Genomic DNA, 26,142 nt, shown 5'->3' on the forward strand with positions numbered 1-26,142 from the left:
GAACGCATGCCTGAGCTTCAGGTTTTGCTGATGAAACGCATATTTGAGAGTTGCGTTTATTTTGTGGAACGCACCCCTGAGGGTTGCGTTCATTTTGTGGAACGCACCCCTGAGGGTTGCGCTCAGTCTTCTTCACACAGAGCCTATGTTTGGGCTCATAGACGCGAGTTCTCGCGAAGCTCCTGTTCGGGCTCATAGACGCGAAGCTCAGGGTCGCGTTCAGGCTCACGAATGCGAAGTTCGCGTTGGTTGGAGGATCGATTTTCTCGAAGTTGTGCTCGTCGCTGAGACCTTCTTCTTCGACGAGCAGCGTTCTTCTTGGCCTGTTTCAAAGCCTTAGCAGCAGCGTCGTTGACGTTTATGGAGCTCGTCTCCTTTATAGGCCGTTTAAGGCCTGTGGCACGTCGTGTTGACGCGGAGGTGGGATATTCAACTCGCTGTGCGAGTTCAGCAGAGGTCGAGCCCGCTCCTGGAGCGGAGGGGCTGTTCGACGAATTTTGGCCAAAGGAGAGGACTTTCTTTGGTGTTCCAGCAACAGTTGGAGATTTAGTCTCCTTGGAAACTTTGTGGATCTTGCGCATAGCCTTGGGGCTAAGGGATCCAGAGGAGATAGCCTTCTCAAACTTGGCTTGATCAAACTCTACCATGAGAGTTTCGATGATTGTTCCAGTGAGATGAACATCGGATTGCGGCACCACTTCTTCATCAGAGAAGCTCGTCCCCAGCAGAGTCGCCATCTTTTGTATGTAGGAAAAATTGCAAAGAAGAGAATAAAGAAAATTGATTTGTATTCCTTTTGATCTCGATTACAACTTGATTACAAAAGAGAGGAGAACGAAATTGGCTCTTCCTCTTTGTTTAAAACTGGGTTCTTCACGGTGGCGATGGAGTGCCTCCCTCGAATGCTCGCGTCGAGTTTGCTCTCCGTTGACGATCCGCACGTCTTGATTCACTGGAACGATGTCTTCTCCTCACGATTTGACGTTGTGGAGAACTCTGAACGAGTTTTTAAAACTCTTGATGAGTTGATAACTCTGATCGAGTTTGAACTCTTGAAAAAGAGTTGATTTGAACCAAAAGTCGGTTATAAGCCAAGGACAGAGGTTTTTGACTTGGGAAACGCAAGTTGAAGTTCCGTTCACGAAGCTTGAGTCGCGATTTGGCTGTAAACGCGCCATTGAGGGCGCTTTCAGTCTGGTCTCCGCGAAGCTCATGTTTTGGGCTCATAAACGCGGAGTTCAGGGTCCGTTCAGGCTCACGAAGGCGAAGTTCGCCGTTTTTGGAGGACGATTTCTCGAAGTTTGATCGTCGCGGAGCCTTCTTCTTCGCGAGCCACATCTTCTTGGCCTGCTTTTTCTTTCAGCCTTAGCAGCATCGTCCGTTGACGTTTTATGGGCTCGCCTTATAGCCGTTTAAGCCTGGCACTCGTCTGTTGACCCGGAGTGGATATTCAACTCGCTGTTGCGAGTCAGCAGAAGTCGAGCCGCTCCTGGACGAGGCTGTTCGACGATTTTGCAAAGGAGAAGGACTTTCTTTGGCGTTCCAGCAACATTGAGATTAGTCTCGCTTTGGAACTTTGTGGATCTGGCATAGCCTTGCGCTAAGCGGATCCAGAAGGAGATAGCTTCTCAAACTTGGCTTATATCAAACTTCTACCATGAGAGTTTCGATGATGTTCTGAATGACATCGGATTGCGCCACCCACGTCTTTCATCAGAGAAAGCTCTCCCCAGCAGAGTCGCATCTTTTGTAGTAGAAAAAATGCCAGAAGAGAAGAAAGAAAAATTGATTTGTATTCCTTTTGTCTCGATTACAACTTGATTACCAAAGAGAGGAGAACTAAATTGGCTTTCCTCTTTGTTTTAAAACTGGCCGTCCTTCACGTGGCGATGGAGTGCCTCCCACGAATGCTGCGTCGAGTTTGCTCTCCGTTGACGATTCCTCACGTCTTTGATCCCCTTGAACATGTTTCTCCTCACATGACGTTGGAGAACTTGCGTGCAAGTTGGAACTCTGAACGATACTTTAGAAGAACTCTGTAAAAAGAGTTGATTGAACCGAAATCGTTTAATAAGCCAAGGCTAGAGAAGCTCTGTGTCATCGGTTGCTGAAAGATCAAGCCATCTCCTCCAAAACCTTTGCTGCCGAAGTCCAGACCGAAAAATGCCAGCCTTGCTGCTAACTCTTCCGTTTCAGAAACAGCCTTAACTCAGTTGCAGTTTACCCATATTTATAGGAATTAAGGGTGTAACGCCCCCTTACTTCGCTCCTAATGGTGACCGCCCCCCAATGTGGGAAGCGTTTTAGAATCGTTCAGACTCAGTTGATGAGTCAAACGCCCCCGTCGGTTCAGGACCCAACTTCGCCTTTAGAATTGAGACCGAGTGGTTGGCTAACACCAATGACGCGAGGGTCACTCGCGTTTTGCTTGTTGTAACGCGAGTTCACCTGGTTGGATTGTAAGCGGGCTTTTCGACCTTGGCGTTTTTGATGTTGTAACGTGGGTTCGACCCTGGCGTTTTGATGTTGTAACGCGGGTTTTGACCCTGGCGTTTTGATGTTGTAACGCGGGTTTTGACCCTGGCGTTTTGATGTTGTAACGCGGGTTTCGACCTTGGCGTTTTACTGTTGATACACGGGGAGGACCTCCGCGTCTTGCCTTTGTCATTGCGTTGCAAAGATCATTGTCTTGTAATCTTCGTCTTGGCTCCTTGAGAATATGAGAGTCGTCAGATTGTAACTCCCGATATTGATTGTGAAGGCCGTTGATTAGAGCTTTCATCAGTTGTCGTGAAGGTCGTCAGATTATAACCTTCAGCGATCTATGTGAAAGTCTTCAAATTGTAGTCTTCTGGAAGTCGTCAGATTGTAACTTCCATCATCGGTGTTTGATGGGGTATAAGCTATCTATTGTGATTTTTAGACAGCCTACAGAGATTTGTAAAAATCCAATTGATTCTCATAATCTAGAGAATGTATTTTCCTTCGCCCTAATTCAACTCTTGTGTTCTTCTGTCGTTTTCTTCTTTACCCACTCTTGATAATTCCGCGATCAAGAGTGCTCGCACGGCAACTCGTATCATTAATAACCCCTGATAGCAAAGCAAGAACAAGTAGACTCTCTGTAGTATTAGTCCAAGTGCGAATACATGCTCTTATTAGTGAACTTCTTTTGACTTCTAAAAAAAAGAGGCAATTGGAGGTCTATCATCGCCAAATAGAACTATAAGGTGTCCACCCGTCTCCTCAAATACTTTTAACAATTTGAAGTGTCAAAAAAAATTCACTAAAGAGATCTATTCGCAATAAACAAGACTATAACAGTTCTATTTATAATTGGGTGATACTACAGTGGGTGTTTTTGCAATTAATCCTTTTTTTAAGTAGAGGCATGAAAACCAATGAGGGGATACAACAGGGTGTAACCATTGTTTTTGTTACAAGTGCTAATCTCATTTTTCAGGCATACTGCTCTAAGAAGGACACGTGGCAGATGACCTGCCTTACTCTCCCTGTATATTGAGGCCGGACGAGAGAGCTAATACGTTCAACTGCAAGCTAGAATCCACATATAATGTCTTTTTTTTTTAATTTAATTTAATTTATTTATCATGTACAAACATTAACATAGTTCTAAATCTAAGAGGTTAGAATGTTGGAGACAATGAATAATTCTTACCTTTGTAAATGAATCATTCTTAAACTTAGTGAAGTTCAGGTCCAAGCATTTTCCCCAAAAGAAATGTAATAATTCAACAAACTTGATAAGGTGACCACCAAGATTACATCCTATTTTCAATCATGGTTTCATTTCTAGTGAGTTTTCATCATGATTGTGTTCTATTTTCAGTCCATATATCTCATGTTTCCCTTCTTTAAATGCTTTGATTCATGAGCTATAGGTTAAAACAATTTATTTGCTGTTCTTTACTTTTAATCATTTGTTCTCTACCTTAAAAATTTTATTTCCATTAGCTCTTATTTTGGCTCTTTTCGTTTGGTTTCTATGGAAACCCACGCCCCCAACTTAGTAATTTATACAAACAAGAAGACCAATTCTCTCTCTCTCTCTCTCGTCTTCGATCACCTCTCCTATTATTATTGTCTTTGCCTGTAAATACAAAAACTCCTCTTTTTTATTTTTTTTCTTCTCCCATTATTCATCTTTATTTTTCTTTGTTAACCACTACTTGTTGATGTCTATATAGAGTGTTGATTTCTGATAGTGAAACCTCCATCCACATGACACACTTCCTCTCACTCTCATCACCACATTATACTCACCATTGTTTTCACCTCACTCTGTTTCTCTAATAATTGTTGGCCAAGAGAGATTGAAAGCAGTGATGGGGATAGAAGGAGAGAATGATGAAGTAAGCCCTTCACCCGACGAAATGATCGAAAACGATGAACATGGATCCAATGAGGAAGCAGCCTCCGGTAGATCAGTAGAGAAGGAAGGAGGTGGCTGCGATGATTCGAAACAGAATGAGATCAATTACTCGATTCCATTCTATAAGCTGTTCCTGTTTGCTGACTCTTCAGATGTCCTTCTAATGGTTGTGGGAACATTTGGAGCTCTGGGAAGTGGGGCTGCAATGTCTCTCATGGCAGTGCTATTTGGGAACTTGATTGAATCTTTCGGAGGAGATAGCGATATGCATGAGGTGGTTCACAGAGTTTCTGAGGTATGCATTTGACAACATACATATAGATACATACATATGTTGGGGAATTTTACTCTCCCCACCTATTACTATATGCGCAACTCCGAAGCTAACCCACAATCAATAAGATATAAAACGATTACAATCAAGAAAAAAACACCGGGATTTACGTGGTTCGGTCGACCAACTTCGACCTACGTCCACAGGACAACAATACGAGAAATTCACCATGTATCAGGGAGAACTACATGAGGAATCACTCAACTCTCGTCTCTCAATCTCTCAACCTCACATACATAATCAACTCTCACATTCTTTCCAAAATCCACTCATTGTAATCTTTTGCACGGATAAAGATCATGAAACTCTCGCCTCTCACACAATATTCTTGAATCAGGCTACACCCTCTGATAACCGTAGATTACAAGAATATTGACTCTCTCTAGTACATCTTCTCTCTGCTCGCTTCATCTTCTTTTTTCTCCAACAATAGAAGAATATATATTAGGAAAACCAAAACCCTATCTCTAGCCTACCAAAACCCTATCTCTAGCCTAACTTCCTAATTAGAATAGGATTCAAACTCCTAATCATGATGGAACTCAAACTCCTAATTATGATGAATTCCAAACTCCTAATCATGATGAAATCCAAATTCCTGATCATGATAGGATCCAAACTCTTAATCATGATAGATCTCTAACCCTATCTAATTCTCATGAAGTTATACAAAGAATCAAAGATAAAATCCTAACAATCTCCACCTTAAAGTTGATTCACAAACTCTTTTGAAGATATATCATCGTTGTCTTGAAACTTTACCTCTCCCGCTAGAGTCTTCTATTTCTTTCGCACATCAAATCGAAGCAGTCGCACTCCAACTGGAACGTCCCGTGACCCTCGATATCATCTGCTTCACCGTGGCGCCTCCATCTCTCTTGTGTGCACCAAGAGATCTTCGCCACATCTGACAATAAAAGCAAATCAATCATGCTTGTCCTCTCAACTTGAGCTTGACAATTGTCTCCCCATACTTGTTGTCCTTGTACTCCACCTGCATCGCTCGTCTCGAATCATATCGGTGCACCTCTCCTACTCCACACTACGAACCAGATGTCTCTATCTCCTCCATCACTTGGCTTAGACCGAATATGAGCGCTCATCGTCTTCAAGTCTAATGCCACCATCTCCATTACCCTGTGTGTCACTCGGTCATGCCAGCTTGCAAGCTCCATCTAATCTGTCACTGTCCTACTCGAGTCTACACACCAACCAACTACTGCTCACGCGATGGTTTTGAATAATTATATGCTGCCAACTCTACTGCTAGAACCACATCTGATTCTTTACGTCAGTCTCATCTGTCGCATATTCGTTTGCTCTATCTACCATCAGATCTGTCTTGTCGTTGAATAGCAGAATATCGAACTTCAGACCCAAAAAAAATCATCATTCTCTAACCACGATCAAAATTCAAATCAGCCATTGTAGATATTAAACTTGATAAAACCGACGCCAAAAACGAACTCAACACGTCGAAAAACCCTAGAACAACTCTTGGATCACCAAAATCCGCCTCCAAATCCTCGATCAAAAGACAAATCAATCTCAACTGTTGGATCTGTGTGAACAGTACCCGACGCACCGCTACAGTTCTCGGTCGCTACATTATGACGTTGCTACAGTAATTTTTTTTTCTTTTTCTTTTCATCTTGATTCTTATAACGCCAATCTTCAATCTTGCACGACGTCTTCTTCTATCTTGTGAATTCGCTCCGCGATCCATCACCATCGCTCTGATACCACTTATTGGGGAATTTCACTCTCCCCGCTTACTACTATATGCACAACTCTGAAGCCAGTCCACAATCAACAAGATATAAAACGACCAAAATTAAGAAAAAAGAACACCGGGATTTACATGATTCGGTCGACCAACTTCGACCTACGTCCACGGGGCAACAATACGAGAAATTCACTATGTATCAAGAAGAACTACATGATGAACCACTCAACTATCATCTCTCAATCTCTCAACCTCACATACATAATCAACTCTCATATTCTCTCCAATGCCCACTCCTTATAATCTTTTGCACGGATAACGATCACGAAACTCTCGCCTCTCGCACAATATTCTTGAATCAGGCTACGCTCTCTGCTAACCCTAGATTGTAAGAATATTGGCTCTCTCTCTACTACATCTTCTCTCTACTCTCTTTTTTTTCTCCAACAATAGAAGAATATATATAGGGAAACCAAAACCCTATCTAGCCTAACTTTCAAATTAGAATAGGATTCAAACACCTAATCATGATGGAACCCAAACTCCTAATCATGATGAAATCCAAACTTCTAATCATGATAAAACCCAAACTTTTAATCATGATAGCTGTCTAACCCTATCTAATTCTCATGAAATTATACAAAGAATCAAAGATAAAATCCAAACAACATACACTGCATATATACGTATGTGTGTAGATTAAAAAGGATACTGGACATATTCCATTCCTATCCGATAAGATACTGATAATTGGATATTGAATATTTATATCCAATACAATAGGATACGCAGATCCATTTCGATCAGACAATCGAAATTGTTTTGACCTTTAGCTTAATGGACCCGTCGCAACTTTTTTGTTGATCGCGAAATCTAATTTTAGCCATTTAGACATGTTGAAAACATTGTTAAACTCTGATTTAAGAAATTTTGTTTGGCTCTATGTTACTTGATCTTGTTGGTTCCTCTCATTTACTCTTTTTGCGATTGTATATGTTTCCTCCCTCCCATTTGATTTATATCTATATTCTATTTTCGCGGATATGGTCAGTGAGTTTTCCTTAACCAGTCATGTCCATATTTGTATCCATATCCTTGATTAGGAAGCAAGTACTGATATGTACCGTATTGAACTGCACCCCTCTTTAATATAGGCAGACCCCACATTGATTTCTCGAGCAAAGCAACCGAAACCTGATGAACATGACACCAGTTATTAGTTCATCAGAATCATAAGCTCATATCACTGCCGTGCCAACTTACGCAATTGGCTTTGTTCCTTTTGATAAACGAATAATGAGGACATCTTTAATTCTGTAATAAGCATACCATTGATCATTGACCCTCATGTCCCTTGGCGGATGGATTAATCATAAGTTTCACTATATGTAAGTATCACCATGAAAGAACTTTGAATTTCATAATGATACATTATCACTAAGTACTTACGCTCATTCTTTCAGGTATGCCTTCAGTTTCTCTACTTAGCTGTAGGATCTGGAGTAGCTTCATTCTTTCGTAAGCAATTCGCTCCAACTGCGTACACAAAATGCATCTGATATCTGTATTTTTTTCCAGCACACTATACCGGAACATTTGTGTATTCAATCCTATGGTTTTTCTTAATCAGAGGTGGCTTGTTGGACGACGACCGGAGAGAGGCAAGCTGCTAGAATAAGGAATCTGTACCTGAAAACAATATTAAGGCAGGAAATAGCATTTTTTGACAAGGAAACAAATACCGGAGAAGTTGTTGGGAGAATGTCAGGTGACACTGTTCTCATTCAAGAAGCCATCGGGGAAAAAGTAAACACTTCATCCCTAAAGACTTGCAATTAACTTCGAACGATTCTGTTGCTATCACTTAGCAACCGGTACTTATATTGCTAAAGAGAAATTAATGGGTGGAGATTTATCAGAGCCAAGGTTTACATGTTTTTTTTTTCCTCTTTGCTACCACAAACTATTTTTTAAACACTTTTGATACCCCCATCCAAATTTCATTAGATTTTCTGTTAAATTTGTATCACACGCTCAGACAACAATTGGTTGTTTGGATCTCTAGCCATTGGGTGATATGGACCTAAACATACAGATATAACATGAAATCTAAGGAAAGCTGGATGGAGGTATCAATTTAAGTGAAATGAATACCGGTACTGTGTTAAAAAAGAATATTTTGAGGTACTAAGGTGAAAAAATGAATAAAACTTTGGGGTACCAAATTGAAAATAAACTGTTCGTGAATGTCAAACTTATGACCGTTCCGAACAATGTAATAAGAATCATCAAAATCCGTTAATATAGAAGCTTTCCTTATTCATTTTCTTACTCTCACAGATTGGCAGGTTCCTTAGGCTACTGTCAGGTTTCTTTGCGGGATTTATAGTTGCATTTATTGAGGGGTGGCTTCTAACTCTTGTAATGCTAACCACTATTCCTCTGATTGTGGTGGCGGGGGCAGCGATGGCCACAATAATATCGAAGATGGCATCGAAACAACAGGCAGCTTACGCAGAGGCTGCGGTCGTGGTAGAGCAGACAATTGGTTCGATCAGAACAGTGAGTGCTATATGAATTGTTATATCCATAAAATTTTATGCAGAGGTTGTGGTCCATGTTGTGGGGTTTTTTTTGTGGAGGGAGGGGGGGGGGGGGGTTCATGTGAAATTCACCCTAGACTTGTGACCCTTAATCTTCAACATAACTCTAGGTTTCAGCATACTGAAAGAAGAGAGATGTTATCAGAGTCCATGTTTAAACCTTGGCAGACTCAAATTTAAAGTGGGAGCTTAGAAAAACATATTGCTGCATAGAATATAGGCGAAACTTTTGAGTAGTGTAAGGGTGTATAAGATGAATATATATAGTAGATGATATTTTGTATTTAGTCCCCAAAAACATTATTGATGTTTAACGTGTTTCTTGCCCAGGTCGCATCTTTTACTGGGGAGAAACAATCTGTAGATAAATATGGGAAATCTCTAAAGAGCGCGTTTGAGGCTAGCGTTCAAGAGGGTCTTGCTTCAGGACTAGGCCTTGGTACTGTAATGCTCACCATGTTTTGTGTGTACAGTTTGGGATTATGGTATGGCTCAAAGTTGATATTGGACAGAGGCTACACAGGCGCCGACGTAATTAGTGTGATATTTGCAGTCCTCATTGGATCCTTGTAAGTGTCTAATCCATCACTATGGTAGTTTTAGACAAACACGTGAGCTTTTATCCTCTTTTGCCAAGGTTTTTTATTCTTTTTTTTTTGTGCTCTCTGTCCATCTATATACTTGCAAACCCTGTCAATTTCCACCAAAACATGCTCATTTCTTCAAGTATGTGGCCATATCTTCAGCTCTTTAGGCCAGGCTTCTCCATGTATAACAGCATTCGCAGCAGGGCGAGCTGCAGCATACAAAATGTTCGAAACAATCAACAGAAAGCCAGAGATCGATGCTTCTGACCCCAAAGGAAAGAAACCGGATGGCTTTCGAGGAGATATAGAATTCAAGGATGTTTACTTCAGCTATCCAACAAGACAAGATAACCAAATTTTCCGCGGATTCTCTCTATTTATACAAAGTGGTACGGCTGTTGCTTTGGTCGGAGAGAGCGGAAGTGGGAAATCTACAGCAATAAGTCTGATAGAAAGGTTTTATGATCCACAGGCAGGTGAAGTTCTTATTGATGGTATAAACCTCAAGGAGTTCCGTTTGAAATGGATCAGAGGTAAAATAGGACTAGTGAGTCAAGAGCCTGTACTGTTTGCTTCGAGCATTAAAGACAATATATCTTATGGAAAGGATGGCGCAACAAATGAAGAGATCAAAGCTGCAGCTGAGCTTGCTAATGCTGCCAATTTCATAGACAAAATGCCTCAGGTCAAATACCTATATCATTCTTCAATAAAAATATTTAGTAACTGAAATTTTGACAGATAGGAATTGGTGTTTAGGGACTTGACACCATGGTCGGCGAGCATGGAACTCAATTATCAGGTGGTCAGAAACAAAGGGTTGCGATTGCAAGAGCCATTCTGAAGGACCCTCGGATTCTACTTCTTGATGAAGCCACTAGTGCTTTGGATGCAGAATCCGAAAGGATAGTGCAGGAAGCACTTGATAGAGTAATGGCAAACCGAACTACTGTTATTGTTGCTCATCGTCCCCCCATCCCAAATACAAACACACACCAAGTTTTGCTAGATAATCCCCCTTAGTCCCTGTCCGTGCACCTGAAATTCACATACGTCGAAATGACCAAAATGCACCTAAGGAAAAAGAAAATCTTGGTAGTTTTCACAAGCTGCCACTAAGTTTAGTCAAAATTTGAGACGAATTAATTATCAATTTAATTTAATTTATGATAGTGTTCATTATAAAAGAGTATTTTTGCCTTTTTACCAATTCATCTAACACACCATTACCAGGGTTAACTGAAAAGTTTGATTATTCCAAAATCAGCAAAACTTAAAAGGGGGTTTTGTGAAATGTACCTTAAATTTTCTCTCACTGTGGCATAATCTTATTATCCTGTATTCTTATCAGGTTCGCATGCAGAGCTACTGAAGGATCCAAATGGAGCTTATTGCCAACTCATAAGCTTGCAAGAAATGAACCAAACTTCAGATCAAGCGTCGCAAGCTGAGCTGGCTAGATCTAGTCTTTCATCCGACGGAGGGAGGCACTCTAGTCAACATATGTCTTTGAATCATTCCATCTCCCATGAATTATCATCTATAGGCCACAGCAGCCATCACTCTTTCTCAATAACAATTGGATTACCCGTAGGTTATGATGTCCAAGATATCAGCAAATCAGAGGGCAGAAGCAACGAAGACCCTGCAAAAAAAGCAAAGGAAATTTCCCTCCGACACCTTGCCTATCTTAACAAACCTGAGATCCCCGTGCTTACAATTGGTTCAATCTCTGCCATTGTTAATGGAACCATCTTCCCCATATTTGGAATTCTCCTATCAAATGCAATAACTACATTTTACCAGCCACCCCCAAAGATGATGAAGGATTCTAAGTTTTGGTCGAAACTGTTTTTAGTACTTGGTTTCGTTTCGTTCATTGGGTTTCCAGCTAGAACATATTTCTTCGGTTTAGCAGGATCGAGATTGATAAGAAGGATACGGCTTATGACTTTCGAGAAAATTGTGCACATGGATGTTGGATGGTTTGATGAGCCTGAGAACTCGAGTGGAGCGATCGGAGCTAGATTATCAGCAGATGCAGCGATGGTCAGGGGTCTCGTTGGCGATACTCTTGCTTTGGTTGTTGAGAATGCAACTACTTTAGTTGCTGGTCTGGTTATTGCCTTTTCTGCAAACTGGCAATTGACTATGATTGTATTGGCATTGTTGCCCCTCATAGGACTTAATGGGTGGATTCAGATAAAGTCCATGAAAGGATTTAGTAGCGATGCAAAGGTTTGTCATGATAACTCTATCAAAATCATTTATTTGAATATTTATTACTTCTATGATGGCATTCCTTCGTTGAGGTGAGAGATTGGGTGAAAGATATCTAAGACAATGCATACAAGATACAAAAACTAGAGATGTAATACTGCTAGATAGAACACCCGAAAAGTATTCCAGACAAATTTTCAGCAAAATATAAAATGTTGTTTATTGAGAGGAAGCATGAAAAGACTTTCTTAAGAGCCTTATTTAGTTCACAGTTTGATTGCAAATAGAATCATGAGAAGGTGAGGTTACCTGAAAACAACAAAATCTTTTACCATGAGATTTTGTGAGCAAATAATGGTGGTACTTCATGCCAAAGCAATAGACATGTGACCAAGATCACATTCTTGATTCTTCTCATATACAAAGTGTAGTTAAAGAACTGGGGAATTTCTGACAGAATTTAAAGGGAACTTGTGACAAATTGAAAGGTAAGGAAGTTATCTCAAAAATGCCCACACTTAAGGGTTCCAAAAATTCCCCTTAAGTTAGATCAAGAGTAATAAGTAATACCATCAAATTGGGGGGTTTTGTGACATTTTGAAAGTTAACTGGGTTTATATGAGAAATGCCCAAATGTGAGAGGGGTTTTGTGAAATTTACCCTACTTTTTTCTGGTTGTGCATATAATCTGATGTTGCTTTAATCATCCTAAAGAGAATCCGTGATATGGGCTAAAAGTACATGTCAACTCAACCGTTTTCCATCAAAATAAGGTAGCTACCTTCCGTTATTTAACAAAAGAAGCGTCCACAAATGAATATCAACCTGACTACAAAAACTTGCACTATCTTCATGATTATACCTTTTTTTTAAATTAGATGATAAAACTATGATAAAAATATGGACATTTTTCAAAATGGATGCAGATGATGTATGAGGAAGCAAGTCAAGTTGCAAATGATGCCATAGGAAGCATGAGAACAGTTGCTTCATTCTCGGCTGAAGATATGGTGATGGAATTGTATCGGACGAAATGTGAAGGACCTATGAGGACAGGAATTAAGCAAGGGTTTATTAGCGGTACTGGTTTTGGAGCATCCTTCTTTGTGCTCTTTTGTGTTTATGCAGCCTGTTTTTATGCTGGAGTTCACCTTGTAGAGGATGGAAAGACTACATTTGGAGAATTTTTTAGAGTATGTATCATTTTATAATTATGCTTTTAGATATTTACAATCATAATGCATTACTTTGAAACTTGTTGTAGGTGCCTTAGGTTAAACGAAATACTGGATTATCTAGTAACAGTAGCCATTACGAGTTTTTTAAACACTATCAATACTTCATCAACCTTTGGATTGGATATTCGACAATGTGATTACTATGTGATAATTATCAGCACTGAACACAGTATAAGAGCATAATTCACAGTCAGTTAAAATAAACCAAAGGTCAACTGGATATTAGACAACAAACAAACACTGGCTACTGCCATACATGTTCTACTACTAGATGAAAGCTCTAAGTTTTGTACTGAAACTATCTGGACATTTCTACGTACAAAATGAAATCCTGTCTCAATCACTATTGCAGGTTTTCTTTGCTCTTTCTCTGGCAGCCATGGCAATTTCTCACTCAAGCGGGCTAGCACCAGATTCTAGCAAAGCAAAATCTGCCACAGCATCTATATTTGCAGTTCTTGACCTAAAGTCTGCCATAGATTCTAGTGACAATTCTGGAATGAAATTAGAAACTTTGGAAGGAAACATTGAGTTTCGGCACATCAGTTTCAAGTATCCCACAAGGCCAGATATTCAAATCTTCCAAGATTTTTGCTTGTCAATTCAATCTGGAAAGGTTAGATACTGTATGTGAATTTTAAATTTCCTGATTGTTCCTAGAATAAGACTCATTATAGACTTTTAGTGATTAGTATGAGAGAAAGTGCTTGATTGAACTTTATCATTCTGAATCTGCTAATCCAAATTACACATAGCCTCCCTAAATCCTTGTCTCAATACTATTTCAGACTGTTGCATTGGTGGGAGAGAGCGGAAGTGGGAAATCAACTGCAATACAATTGCTACAGAGATTTTATGACCCCAATTCAGGTAAGATATCGATAGATGGGATTGAGATATCAAAGTTCCAGGTGAAGTGGTTGAGGCAGCAAATGGGCCTTGTCAGCCAAGAACCAACATTGTTCAATGACACTATTCGAGCCAACATTGCCTATGGAAAGGTAGGAGAGACTACCGAGGCTGAGATTGTTGCTGGTGCTGAGTTAGCAAATGCGGACAAGTTTATATGCAGTTTGCAGCAGGTTGGTTCTTGATTCATCAATTATAGCTAAAATTAATGCTAGTCTAAATTCCATAAGTCTTCTACTTTGTAGTCATATGTCGGAGTCAATACTTATATAACTTAAAATTTGGGGTTAATTTGGTCTCAATCTCTGTTTAATGTCCATTTATATCCCAAATGGGCAGATCTCTCCCCAACGATATAGAATAAATAGGATGTTTATAAGTAGATATATAGTCTATAATTTGTTAGTTGAATTCAATCAATTGTAAGTATAGGTTTATGATCTAACATATGTCAGTCTTGAGTCCCTGATCCATGAGTTGGTGCTATATATTATTGCTAGTCTAATTTCTCTCTGTATTTATTAGCAATTTGGAACTGAATCAAAACTTTTTTTTAAGAATAATGGTGGGTTAAACTTCTCGTGCTTCATCACTAAGGATTTAACGAAACATCTCTAGACATGAGAAAATGATGTTTCCCAGTCAAACACAAGACAGTATGTAAGCCACAAGAAGTTCAAAACAATTTTGTTCATGTAGGAGGCTAAGGGAAAGTAGTGTATTGTATCCATTCAGTTAAATGTGAGTTTGCTTTAAAAGAAAAGCATGAGGTGTTAAGGGAAAGTAGTGTATTGTATCCATTCAGTTAAATGTGAGTTTGCTTTAAAAGAAAAGCATGAGGTGAAATTTGTCCCACATTGGAAAGCTTTAAAAGAAAAGCATGAGGTGAAATTTGTCCCACATTGGAAAGAGAGGCCTTTCCAACCCTAACAATAACCGAATGGAAAAAATAAATAAATAAAATCATTTACCCTCAATATTAGTATATGATTTAAGGGCACAACTCAGTTCTAAACCTTTAACAAGGATTATTTGAGCTACTAATGGATGGATAGGTATTGTCACTTCGATGGAAAATATACCCCTTGGCATATAATCTAACATCTGTTCTTGCAATTTTTTTATTTTTATTTTTGGAATTACAGGGCTATGACACAATGGTTGGAGAACGAGGGATTCAGTTATCGGGTGGTCAGAAGCAACGTATAGCAATTGCACGTGCCATCATAAAGGAGCCCAAGATCTTGCTCCTTGATGAAGCAACTAGTGCATTGGACGCTGAATCTGAAAGAATAGTTCAAGACGCTCTAGATCGAGTTATGGTCAATAGAACCACAATAGTCATCGCTCATCGACTGTCTACAATCAGAGGTGCTGATATTATTGCTGTAGTTAAGAATGGTATGATTGTAGAGAAAGGAAAGCATGAGGCTCTGATGAATATCGAGGATGGGGCTTATGCCTCCTTAGTAGCACTTCACTCTAGTTCTACTTCATAATGTACACCATTTTGTATTGATGACTTTATCTGGTTAGGTTTTGTTTTCATTTATGTTTCACTAGATGTCTACAATTGAATGCGTTAATATGTGATGCGCAATGTTGGACATTAAGTCTAGCCCTTATCTGATGACTTCTAGCAAGAGAAGAGAATGACAAATTACTGAGTCTATCTGAAGATATAATAGTTAAAAGGAAATTTCATCCAGGGTATATCTGCCAAAATTTCACCCCATTGCAATTTCAAGTTACTGAATTTTGAAAATAAACAAAACTTCTACAAATTGCAACTGATGCAGAAGCAGTTGCATCAAAATTAAAGTTGCAAGCAACCAAACAACCCAGAAGATTAATTTGTAAAAGTCATAAAATATCACAGCAAAAACAATCACATTACCCAACCCTCAATATTTATAGTAACCAGTAAACATAGAAACAACTAGTGCGACTATGTTTTCTTCCCAAAATTAATAAGTTGCATACCTCTCACCTATCCAAAAATCAAATTCTGATAAGTTACACCAGTTATGCAGTGGACAGGTGACCTCCCCCTCTACACTAACAAGGGTATCAGATATGTTCATTTACTGCTGTGTTGATATTGCTTCCTCTGAGCTGCAAAACAACAAACGAATAGATGTAAACTTACTAAACCAACTCTACTAGGAATATGAACCAAAGGAGTAATAGAAAATTTACTAATTTTGTTTGGAACTTAACCTTTACTCCAATAGCCATAGCTGTTTTTAGGTTCACCAATTCACCTAACCTTATGGACCCTCTTTTGTTATCTTTGATAGAGATTATGGGGACATTTCTTGAGGATGCCAGGTTAGGTATATGCTTTGTCAGTGACCGAGGGTTGCAATCCGAAGCTAAAAGGATAGCCTGCAATAGCCGCGAGATAGCTCTAATTATCTGATCATGTTGAATATAAATTATTGGATAGACCATTAGAAATGTCTCCATGAAATCAAACTGACGCATAACTATAGAAGACAGAGCATATAGTCTCTCCAAGTTGAGAAATTTTCTTTCTGGAAATTGTTAGCTTTAAGAATTGTTTAGCTGGTATAAACTATATTCAGGACAGTATGATTTAAGATCATGAAACCTTTTCCTATGACATGAAAACTACCGACAAGAAAGATAAGGTCCTGATGCATGCAAAATAAAGCTACTGTTAAATGGACCAATATGAAACGCAAAGGATATTTGTTCTTAAGCTAAACTCATACCAATTGTATACTAGCTACCTAGCAAAAACAACACCCAAGTGAAAGTAAAATATGAGTAGTAATGTTCTCATAAATCTGAGGACTTTTTTTTAGAGAGAATGCAAATTGTATCGTTTAACTTTTTTGGAATATGAATACATAAATTTCCTATTGAGTATCACAGGTACATTACTTTGTTCTACCATTTAAGAGTTTCCACATACATTATTTTTGTACAAAGATATATATAAGCATTATGTGTATTTATTCTTGGAAAATGTTTTGACCCTGTGTACCGGAAAATTAATAATTCAGTTAGCGTTATTCATGTTTAGAAGGAGACAACCAAAAAATAAAAACCAATTTCCATCAATTTCTTTTGAACACAAGCAAGGATTTCACTGACACTGCACGACGAACATCATGCATAAGAATAATAGAGATTGCAAAATAAAACATTGCATATCAAACTTTTTTAGTGAAGTAATATGCATTATTAATCAATGAAGAAATTATGGAATAGAACAGGACTTATACCTGAAGCGGAACCAATGGAGCTCTTCTAAGAGGTCTTTTAACGCCATCATTATCAGCAAAATTTTGTCCTTCAGACATTCTCTCGAGCACCCTGGTGACATCATTAACCCCGATCGCAAATTGTTGCTGCAAAAATCAAATTCCTCAAAAATCTCAACTTTAATCCCACCATCGTGCATACAGTTCAAATGGGTCACCAAGGAAACAACAAAATCGCATGCCTTCATCCAAATTTTATCAGGCAGTTGCTCCCCTTTCGAAGCTTTTGCTAACTCTATACTCCTACAATTTAAAAAGTAACAACATAATTAAAATTTGCGAACACGGATCGAGTTAGTAACTAAAGTAGAGAAATTTAGCTAACCCGCGGAGATTGTTTAGGAGATCATCAAGCTTGTCTCCTTCATAACAGCTTGAAATGGACCTGTTTGATTAAAACAAACCAAATAAAAGATCATCAAGCTTGTCTCCTTCATAACAGCTTGAAATGGACCTGTTTGATTAAAACAAACCAAATAAAATACCACCTTTAATTAGAAAAAGGGAAAATAAAAGAGAGAGAGAGAGAGAGAGAGAGAGAGATTATGAACTGTTGAGGAGTTGGGTCGAGGTTGGGGTTTGCTTTGAGCGGCTTCTGAGTTTTTTTCTTGCCCATGGCGTTTTCGGACGTGGGGAGAGAGAGAGGGGAAGGGCTTTATAACGAACAATATTGGGCCGGGCCAATGGGCCTACTGGTTTATAACCCCGTCAGCAAACACTGGGCCCCACATCGAGGGGCACTTTGGTCTTTTAGAAAAAAGAGGTTTATACCCCACACACCAAGATCCCTTTTAAGTGCTTTATTCTGTTCTTTTCTTTTCAGAAAACGTCTCCGCCTAAATAATCCTACGCGAAGTGCGTACTCAAAAAAAAATCATACGCATTCAACTTTTAGTTTCTTTAATATTTATTTACATATTTTTTTCCCTTTCTCGTCATGAGAGTTTCCCAAAAAAATCCTTTTGAATATAAGATCTGCTTATAATTGGTCATACGTATAAGTTATACAAATAGTGAGAGAGAGAGAGAGAGAGAGAGAGAGAAGTTTTCGGATGCGAAAACTTCTTCGCACAGCAACAGTGCGAATGAAGCTATGGGCCGTTGGATTTGAGTGAATTGCTGTGACCGTTGGATTTGAGTGAATAACAGCTGTCCCCAACTCTCTCTCTCTCAACCCGTGATCCAATCCCCTAAATTATCTCACAATAACCAAGGGCCTCCTCTTCTTCATCTTCATCCTCCAGGATCTCTCAATTTCGAAAGAAAATTGACAAGCTCAGGAACTCTCTCTCTCTCAACCCGTGATCCCCTCCCCCAACGGATCGCACAGTAACCGAGGGTTCGTCTTCTTCATCTTCATCCTCCAGGAACTCTCATTTGTGGAAGCTAAAAAAAATTCGAAAGAAAATTGACGGGCTCAGCGAAATCCCACGCCATCTTCTTGGTAAATTTCCTTGTATATTCTGAATTTTGATGCTATTAAATTTCCTGATATTCTGCTTTTTCATGCTAATAATTTTCTTGATATTCTGAATTTTCATGCTAATAATTTTCCTGATATAGGTATTTTTATGCTAATAATTTTCCTGATAGTATGAATAAATTTTTCACTGTCTCCACATCATATTTGCCTTAGCTGTAGATATCGTTGATCCAAATTAAGGTTGGGTATGGATGTTACCAAATGTTTCCGTATGCACCTGTACGTACCCTAAGCAGTTCTGTTCTTTTACTTCTTTCCATCACCTCCACCAACCAGTCGACAGCCAATTTAATTCCCATCCTACAGAAACGATGACAAGTTTATAATGAAAATTTACATTAAATTTTGGTTATGTTTCTTTTTTTTCAGTAGAAAGTAATTTAATTCTGATTGTACTATACTAAATAAGACCACCAATGAACTATTAAACATGTAAATGCAATTGAGGTTTACCTATGTACATAAATTGGATTACGTTGTGAGTAGGTGACATCGGGTACGTACACAATCATTTTATAGTGATATCCATTTGTTTGTGGTATGTTTTTTGCAGATAAAAGATGAAGAACTTTTCGGAAGAGTTCAGTGCAGAAGAAGATGAGGGTTTAGTACAAAGAAGATGTTATTGTGGGTTAATTTGCAGAATATGGATGTGCAAGGAAGGACACAATAAGGGTTTGGAATTTTATGGATGCCTGAGATACAAGGGACCTAATTGTAAGGGTTGCAACTTCTTCGAATGGGTGGGTGATACTAAGAACATCACAAAAATGCTGGAAAGGCTAGAAAAAAATGATGATGTTTTGAAAAAAATAATGAATGATGTAATTTTATATTTAAAATTTATAAGTATCGTTGTACTAATATTGTTGCTCTATGTTATAGTCAAATGATAGAGCAACATATTAGTGGATGACTAATGTAAACAAATGTTCAAAATGGTTATGGTTATATGTTATGGTTCAGTTGTTATGGTTATATGACATAGAGTGCATTTGAAGTAGTATTCTGATTGCGACTGGTAATTATTTGGACATCTGTGATGTTGGCGATGAAATTTTATAGAGCAGGTGGCGGAAATATTATTGTCCTGTTTCGAACAAACATAACTTTTGGAAATTAACTCTCTATCCTTCCCATAATTGTACCACATCGTCGAATTTCCATCGATTTGCTCTTTAACACTCCTTCTTTCGAACAAACATAACTTTTGAAAATTAACTCTCTATCCTTCCCATTATTTGTTGTGCTATTACGAATATCAAAACCTCCAGCCTTTCCGTAATTTCTGTAGAATTTTTCAGCGTCCTCTAATTTGCCGAAAGCCATTCCTATTTTTTGTTTTAAGTGCTCATCAACAATTGGCACAATTAAGTTATCTAACTGAGAGATTTGTTCTTCAACAACATGGGAGCAACACTCTTCAGTTTCCATTGGATCAAACATCAAGAATAATATTTACCTACAAAAATAAACACCAAGAACAAACATCAAGAACAATTGAACAAACCATCAAAGACCACTGTGCACAAAAATAAACAAATGAATCCACATGAGACAAGAACAAACATGCTTATATATATATTTGACAGTAAACAGTAAACACCCGCAAATTGGAAGTGCATTGGACCCAAACCCCCGCAAAAACTAATATGTGACTTGGTACCACACTACCAAAGTAAAGAAGTTGCATATGATGCTATTTTTACATATGCAAACTAAAGTTACAACAACTTAAATCCGTGTGAGCTACAATATGTCAGAAACCAATTCCTCATACACTATAGTACCTTGCTCTCTCGTATATAAAGTTTCAGGTAACTATGGTCAGCTAGCACTACGAAGGTTTTTACCAACTTGGGTTCAACTCGAATTGGGATGAAAATCGATGAGTTGAATGGATTATTCAATTGGACAAAATTTGAAGACCGGCGAGATCGACTGTTAGGCCTCAATTGGACAAAATCGATGAGTTGAATGGATTATTCAGGTAACTATGGTCAGCTAGCACTACGAATGTTAGGCCTCAAATTCTACAGAAAAGAAATCGATGAGTTGAATGGATTATTAAATTGGACAAAATTTGAATTACAGAACACAACTAATCAAACAGCTAATTTAGGTCCAACCTGGAGCTTGTTCAGTGCCGAAAACTTCTCAGTGGAGCAAAGAGGAGAGGAGGGGTTGGGGAGCTCGACGGCGAGATCACGGGGGTGAAGACCGGCGGCGACGGGGCTCGCGGGCTTGGCTCCGACGGAGGCGAAGACCGGCGGCGAAGGGGCTCACGGGCTTGGCTCCGACGATGGTGAGGACTGGCGGCGAGCTGGCGGCGATATGAGAGGGAGCGGAGGAGGAGGTCAGAGTCGTAGTCGTAGTTGGTCGGGGGAGAGGGTGGAGGGTTTGAGAGAGATTGGGTTCTGGAGGAGAGATTGGGTTCTGGAGGGTACGGGGAAGAGAGAGGGTGAGGTACAGTAACTTGGGAATTGGGGATGAAAACTCAGATCCAACGGTAGCAGCAATTCACTCAAATCCAACGGCGCCATAGCTCCATTCGCACTGTTGCTGTGCCGAAGAAGTTTTCGCATCCGAAAACTTCTCTCTCTCTCTCTCTCTCTCTCTCTATATATATATATATATATATATATATATATATATATATATATATATATATATTATATATATATATATATATATATATATATTTATATATATATAAAACTTATACCTATATGAGAACTTTTAAAAGAAAAAGGTTATAAATACCAAAAACAAAGAAGATGTAAATATTGACTTGAAAATTTTCATGCGTCTAAGCTTCCTTAAACTACAAAAGTTGATAATACCAAAAAAAAAAAAAAGATGTTTGCATACCTGATGGCAAAAGAGTATTGAAGAGGTAGAGAGAAAAGTAAAGAGCAAAAAAAAAAAAGAAAAGGTTATTTAATCTCTGAGTTGAGGTATGTTCACAGATGAGGAAACTTCATTTATTATACGGTTAGTGTTAACCTTGGAGTTCAGAAAATATTGTAATAACTAATTTTTTTTTCAGAAGAAAATTAGATCATGAAACAATTTAACTGTTACCATATGATTTTGGATTGTTCTATCTGATTAAAGCATGAACATGGCTGAACATTAATAATATAAATTTGCGGACGGACAGAACACAGCAATTTTGATGTCATTTTTTATTGACTTAACCACGTAGACAACAAAAGCTACACACCTTCAAGCAACCAAGACCTCACACTCCACCGACATAATCGTATTAAACCCTCACACAACAAAGCTCTAATGGGCTAAACCTTGGGCCACCACCTTACCAGGCCCAGGAGCAACAGGCGGGCCCGTACGCGGCGGAGGAGAGCTTAAAGAGCCGGACGACTCAGCATCGCAGTATCCCCTAAGTACGTCGCCCTCCTCAGCAGTAAAGCCCAGTACACCCAACATGGTTTGTGCGGCCCAGCACTTGTGCTCGATGACCCGGATGGCGCGGCAACAGCTTGGGCCGAGGAAGGTCTCGCCGTTGAGGAAGAAGAGGACGACCTCACCGCTGCATGATTTGAGCTCCATCAGGGATTCCCAGCACTGGGCCGTGCCGTCGGCCTGCAAACGGGCTGATAACGGCGGCACGGGCCAGAGCCAAAACTGAAAGAGGCTAGGAGGAGAACGAGACTGTGGCGTAGGATTGGAAGCTTGCCATTTTTTGAATTGGAGGTGGGGTTTTGGTTGGAGAAAATTTGGTAGGGTTTGTGTGTTATTATATAGTAATTTGTTGGGAGATTAAGAGCTTAACGTTTTCATTGTGATTGGTGTAATTTTTTTTTTTTTTTTTTTTTTGCATTTAGTGGAGGGTGGAATTGGAAGGGAGAACGTGCGGTATGTGAAAGATTGATGTTGGTTTGTGTTGCATGTAATTATTAATGGATTCAATGTTAGGTAACGGAGGAAATAAAGTTTAGAATACTATGGTATATAATCATGACTTAATGCAGACTTATGTTAATCATGGCATATAATTAACTTAGACCTCCTGCAAGCTCAATCAAGTTCTGAAGCTTCCCGTTTGGTGTTCCGCAGTTCTTCTGAACCTCCACTTGGCTTCTGTTGCATCTTATCAATTTGCAAATCGCTACGGTATTCTTAACTTCTCTCTAGATAATGTTCGTTTGAAAAATCTCACTGAGCTTGAAACCTTGACTTCTATAGATGTTTCCGTATCTGCTTAGCAAAATTATTAATGTAATTTAGTTCAAAGTCAAAATTAAGGATCTCATGCTTACAGTAATCATACTTTCCCTAATTAACAGGCAGACACAAGCAGATATAATGAACATCTCAGCCAACCTGATGCCTTCATTAGACTTTGCCTAGGTCAATAGCAGGCAAAATCTGAATCAAAATCAACCCTCCAACAGATCACAACTAGATATTTCACGCCCCTAGATATTTTCATGATGCAGCTACTTTTAGGGAAATCCATCGCCAAATTTAACAATACACTGCGGTCGACGACCCCTACTACATGTTGGCACATTCTTACACCTCTGTCAACATCTTCAAATGTCGTCCTGTTGGTCAATAGGGAAATCCCCATGATCTCAACCTTGCGGCAAGTTAACAAGATACCGCTGCCATATTAGTGGTTGCCTGCTACATTTAGCATTAAACTGAGGGTATTGATTTGTCAACTCCGATTATGTGGGTTGTTTTCACTAATCCGATTATGTGGGTTGTTTTCACTACTTCATTTCTTTTCTTCCTACGAGCCCTGTTATCCATTCTAAGAACCTGGTATTGGTTTTATTTCCTTCTTCCAGAAAATAGCGCCAATGTCATAGCCAGATCAGCTTTAATTATATTCAGGAGCTAGAAGAATTGAGTTATTGCCAAACTTGTAGTTCTGCTTTCTTGATTAGTAGAATTGACTGCCTCGTACTTTTGATTTATTATAACTATCATTATTATCATTATTTATTCTTCGTGTCCGAGGGACTGGAGTTGTAGTAGTTACTAGATGTTCACACGTTGAATCATATATGAGGTTGCTTTCTCTCATTTAATTGATTAAACTTGTTGAATCATTATTATCATTATTTATTCTTTGTTTACTATGTTGCTCTCAACTTACTATCGCAGCCTGCCTGCGGTGTTGTGTGGCGATAATACGTAAATCAATTCCGTTTGAACACAAAAAAAAAACCAATTCTTGTTTGGACAAATTTTCAAAACCGACCCTTTTGGGTTTTTAATTGCAAAAAACGACCGGTTTTGAAAATATTTACAAAAAACGACCTGCTTAGCTGAAAACAGGTCGGTTTTTTTAAATTTTTTTGGGAAACTTCACGGGAGTTGAACTCCCGTGAAGTTTTTCTCATAACAAAACTTCACGGGAGTTGAACTTCCGTGAAGTTTGGAAAAAAAAAATTCAAAAACCGACCCAGTTTCAACTAACTGGGTCGGTTTTTATAAATAAAACTGAAATAGGTCGTTTTTTGCAATTAAAAATCCAAAGGGGTCGGTTTTGAAAATTTGTCCATTCTTGTTTAGAAGGAGACAACCAAAAAAAACCAATTTCCATCAATTCCTTTTGAACACAAGCAAGGATTTCACTGACACTGCACGACGAACATCATACATAAGAATAATAGAAATTGCAAAATAAAACATTGCATATCAAAAAAATTTAGTGAAGTAATATGAATTATTAATCAATGAAGAAACTATGGAATAGAACAGGACTTGTACTTGAAGCGGAACCAATGGAGCTCTTCTAAGAGGTCTTTTAACGCTATCATTATCAGAAAAATTGTCTCTCAGACATTCTCTCGAGCACCCTGGTGACATCATTAACCCCGATCGCAAATTGTTGCTGCAAAAATCAAATTCCACAAAAATCTCAACTTTAATCCCACCATCGTGCATACAGTTCAAATGGGTCACCAAGGAAACAACAAAATCGCATGCCTTCATCCAAATTTTATCTGGCAGTTGCTCCCCTTTCGAAGCTTTTGCTAACTCTATACTCCTACAATTTAAAAAGTAACAACATAATTAAAATTTGCGAACACGGATCGAGTTAGTAACTAAAGTAGAGAAATTTAGCTAACCCGCGGAGATTGTTTAGGAGATCATCAAGCTTGTCTCCTTCATAACAGCTTGAAATGGACCTGTTTGATTAAAACAAACCAAATAAAAAACCACCTTTAATTAGAAAAAGGGAAAATAAAGAGAGAGAGAGAGAGAGAGAGAGAGAGAGAGAAAGAGAGAGATTATGAACTGTTGAGGAGTTGGGTCGAGGTTGGGGTTTGCTTTGAGCGGCTTCTGAGTTTTCGTTTTCTTGCCCATGGCGTTCTCGGACGGGGGAAGAGAGAAAGAGAGAAGAAGGGGGTATAACGAACTGTATTGGGCCGGGCCTGTGGGCCTACTGGTTTATAACCCCCGTCAGCAAACACTGGGCCCCGCATCGAGGGGCACTTTGGTCTTTTAGTAAAAAGAGGTTTAGTGGGTGTTTGTTTCACCAAAAATTTTGGCATTTGGTATGAATTATAAGCTTTGGTATAAAAAAAGCGAGTTAATTTGTATTTTGGGATTCCATATATGGTGTTTATTTTAAGAAAATTTTTAGAATATTAAATCTCAAAGTGCGCAATTTTTAAAATTTGTCAAATGCTCTCAATTAGAGAGGATTTTGACAAATCCCAAAAATGGGTGTGCTTACCTCTTAATTGGAGAGGATTTGGAGAGGATTTGACAAATTCTAATTTTGTCTTTTTATGGGAGGTAACCTCACCAAGATAGCATATTCATCATATTATAAAATTTTAGTATTTGGTAATGCTATAATTTGAGCTTAAACAAACAAAATATTACAAATTGCAGTATTTCAAATCCCAAAAATATTAATGAAACAAAAAATATTTTAGAAATCCAAACCCATAACAAAACACCTATGGATTTCAAATCTCATGGTGAAATCCATCTCCTAAAATTATAGGATTTGAAACAAACACCTCCTATACCCCACCCACCCACCAAGATCCCTTTTAAGTGCTTTTTTCTGTTCTTCTCTTTTTCAGAAAACACCTCCGCCTAAATCCTACGCGAAGTGCTACTCAAAAAAATCATACAAATTCAACTTTTAGTTTCTTTAATATCTATTTACATATTTTTTTCCCCCTTCTCGTCAATCCTAATTTTAATTTTAATTCTAAGCTGGGCGTTTGGGAATGCACTGGACATACTTGACCATGTCATATGAGTTTCCAAAAAAAATCCATTTGAATATAAGATCTGCTTATGGTCATACGTATAAGTTATACAAACAGTATACGTATATATATATATATATATATA

The 26,142-nt window shown here is 38.6% G+C and overlaps 2 protein-coding genes across 3 annotated transcripts; one reads left to right on the forward strand and one right to left on the reverse strand.

The window, feature by feature from the left end:
• LOC109842775 (ABC transporter B family member 4-like) lies at positions 4,506-15,569 on the forward strand. Of its 2 annotated transcripts, none has more exons than XM_020411656.1 (12): positions 4,506-4,688; positions 7,917-7,971; positions 8,084-8,259; positions 8,794-9,015; positions 9,387-9,625; positions 9,803-10,328; positions 10,403-10,655; positions 10,977-11,881; positions 12,790-13,056; positions 13,454-13,717; positions 13,890-14,183; positions 15,156-15,569. In XM_020411656.1, exons 1-12 carry the CDS (start codon positions 4,557-4,559, stop codon positions 15,507-15,509), a joined length of 3,687 nt encoding a protein of 1,228 aa, XP_020267245.1. In that variant the 5' UTR covers positions 4,506-4,556; the 3' UTR covers positions 15,510-15,569. The 2 variants fall into 2 exon arrangements, with proteins under 2 accessions (XP_020267245.1, XP_020267246.1); XM_020411657.1 differs by having other exon boundaries at positions 10,403-10,649.
• LOC109840108 lies at positions 15,882-25,161 on the reverse strand. The gene is made up of 11 exons (XM_020408621.1): positions 25,067-25,161; positions 24,897-24,956; positions 24,754-24,814; positions 24,597-24,658; positions 18,985-19,086; positions 17,855-17,956; positions 17,629-17,688; positions 17,486-17,546; positions 17,265-17,390; positions 16,231-16,398; positions 15,882-16,125 (listed from the first exon to the last, which is right to left on the reverse strand). Exons 1-11 carry the CDS (start codon positions 25,132-25,134, stop codon positions 16,081-16,083), a joined length of 915 nt encoding a protein of 304 aa, XP_020264210.1. The 5' UTR covers positions 25,135-25,161; the 3' UTR covers positions 15,882-16,080.

The sequence above is a fragment of the Asparagus officinalis genome, chromosome 5 (genome assembly GCF_001876935.1).
Source record: "Asparagus officinalis chromosome 5, Aspof.V1, whole genome shotgun sequence".
Taxonomy (NCBI): domain Eukaryota; kingdom Viridiplantae; phylum Streptophyta; class Magnoliopsida; order Asparagales; family Asparagaceae; genus Asparagus; species Asparagus officinalis.

Bases quoted from the DNA above. Each gene is read 5' to 3' on its own strand.
- LOC109842775 (XM_020411656.1), top strand. From the start codon at position 4,557: ATGGTTGTGGGAACATTTGGAGCTCTGGGAAGTGGGGCTGCAATGTCT. The intron at 4,689-7,916 runs GTATGCATTTGA...TCATTCTTTCAG, and splicing joins TGGTTCACAGAGTTTCTGAG to GTATGCCTTCAGTTTCTCTA. The intron at 13,057-13,453 runs GTATGTATCATT...TCACTATTGCAG, and splicing joins CATTTGGAGAATTTTTTAGA to GTTTTCTTTGCTCTTTCTCT.
- LOC109840108 (XM_020408621.1), bottom strand. From the start codon at position 25,134: ATGGGCAAGAAAACGAAAACTCAGAAGCCGCTCAAAGCAAACCCCAAC. The intron at 24,659-24,753 runs GCATGCGATTTT...TGATTTTTGCAG, and splicing joins CAGATAAAATTTGGATGAAG to CAACAATTTGCGATCGGGGT. The intron at 17,547-17,628 runs GTTAGCTAAATT...TTTAAATTGTAG, and splicing joins CTCCTAAACAATCTCCGCGG to GAGTATAGAGTTAGCAAAAG.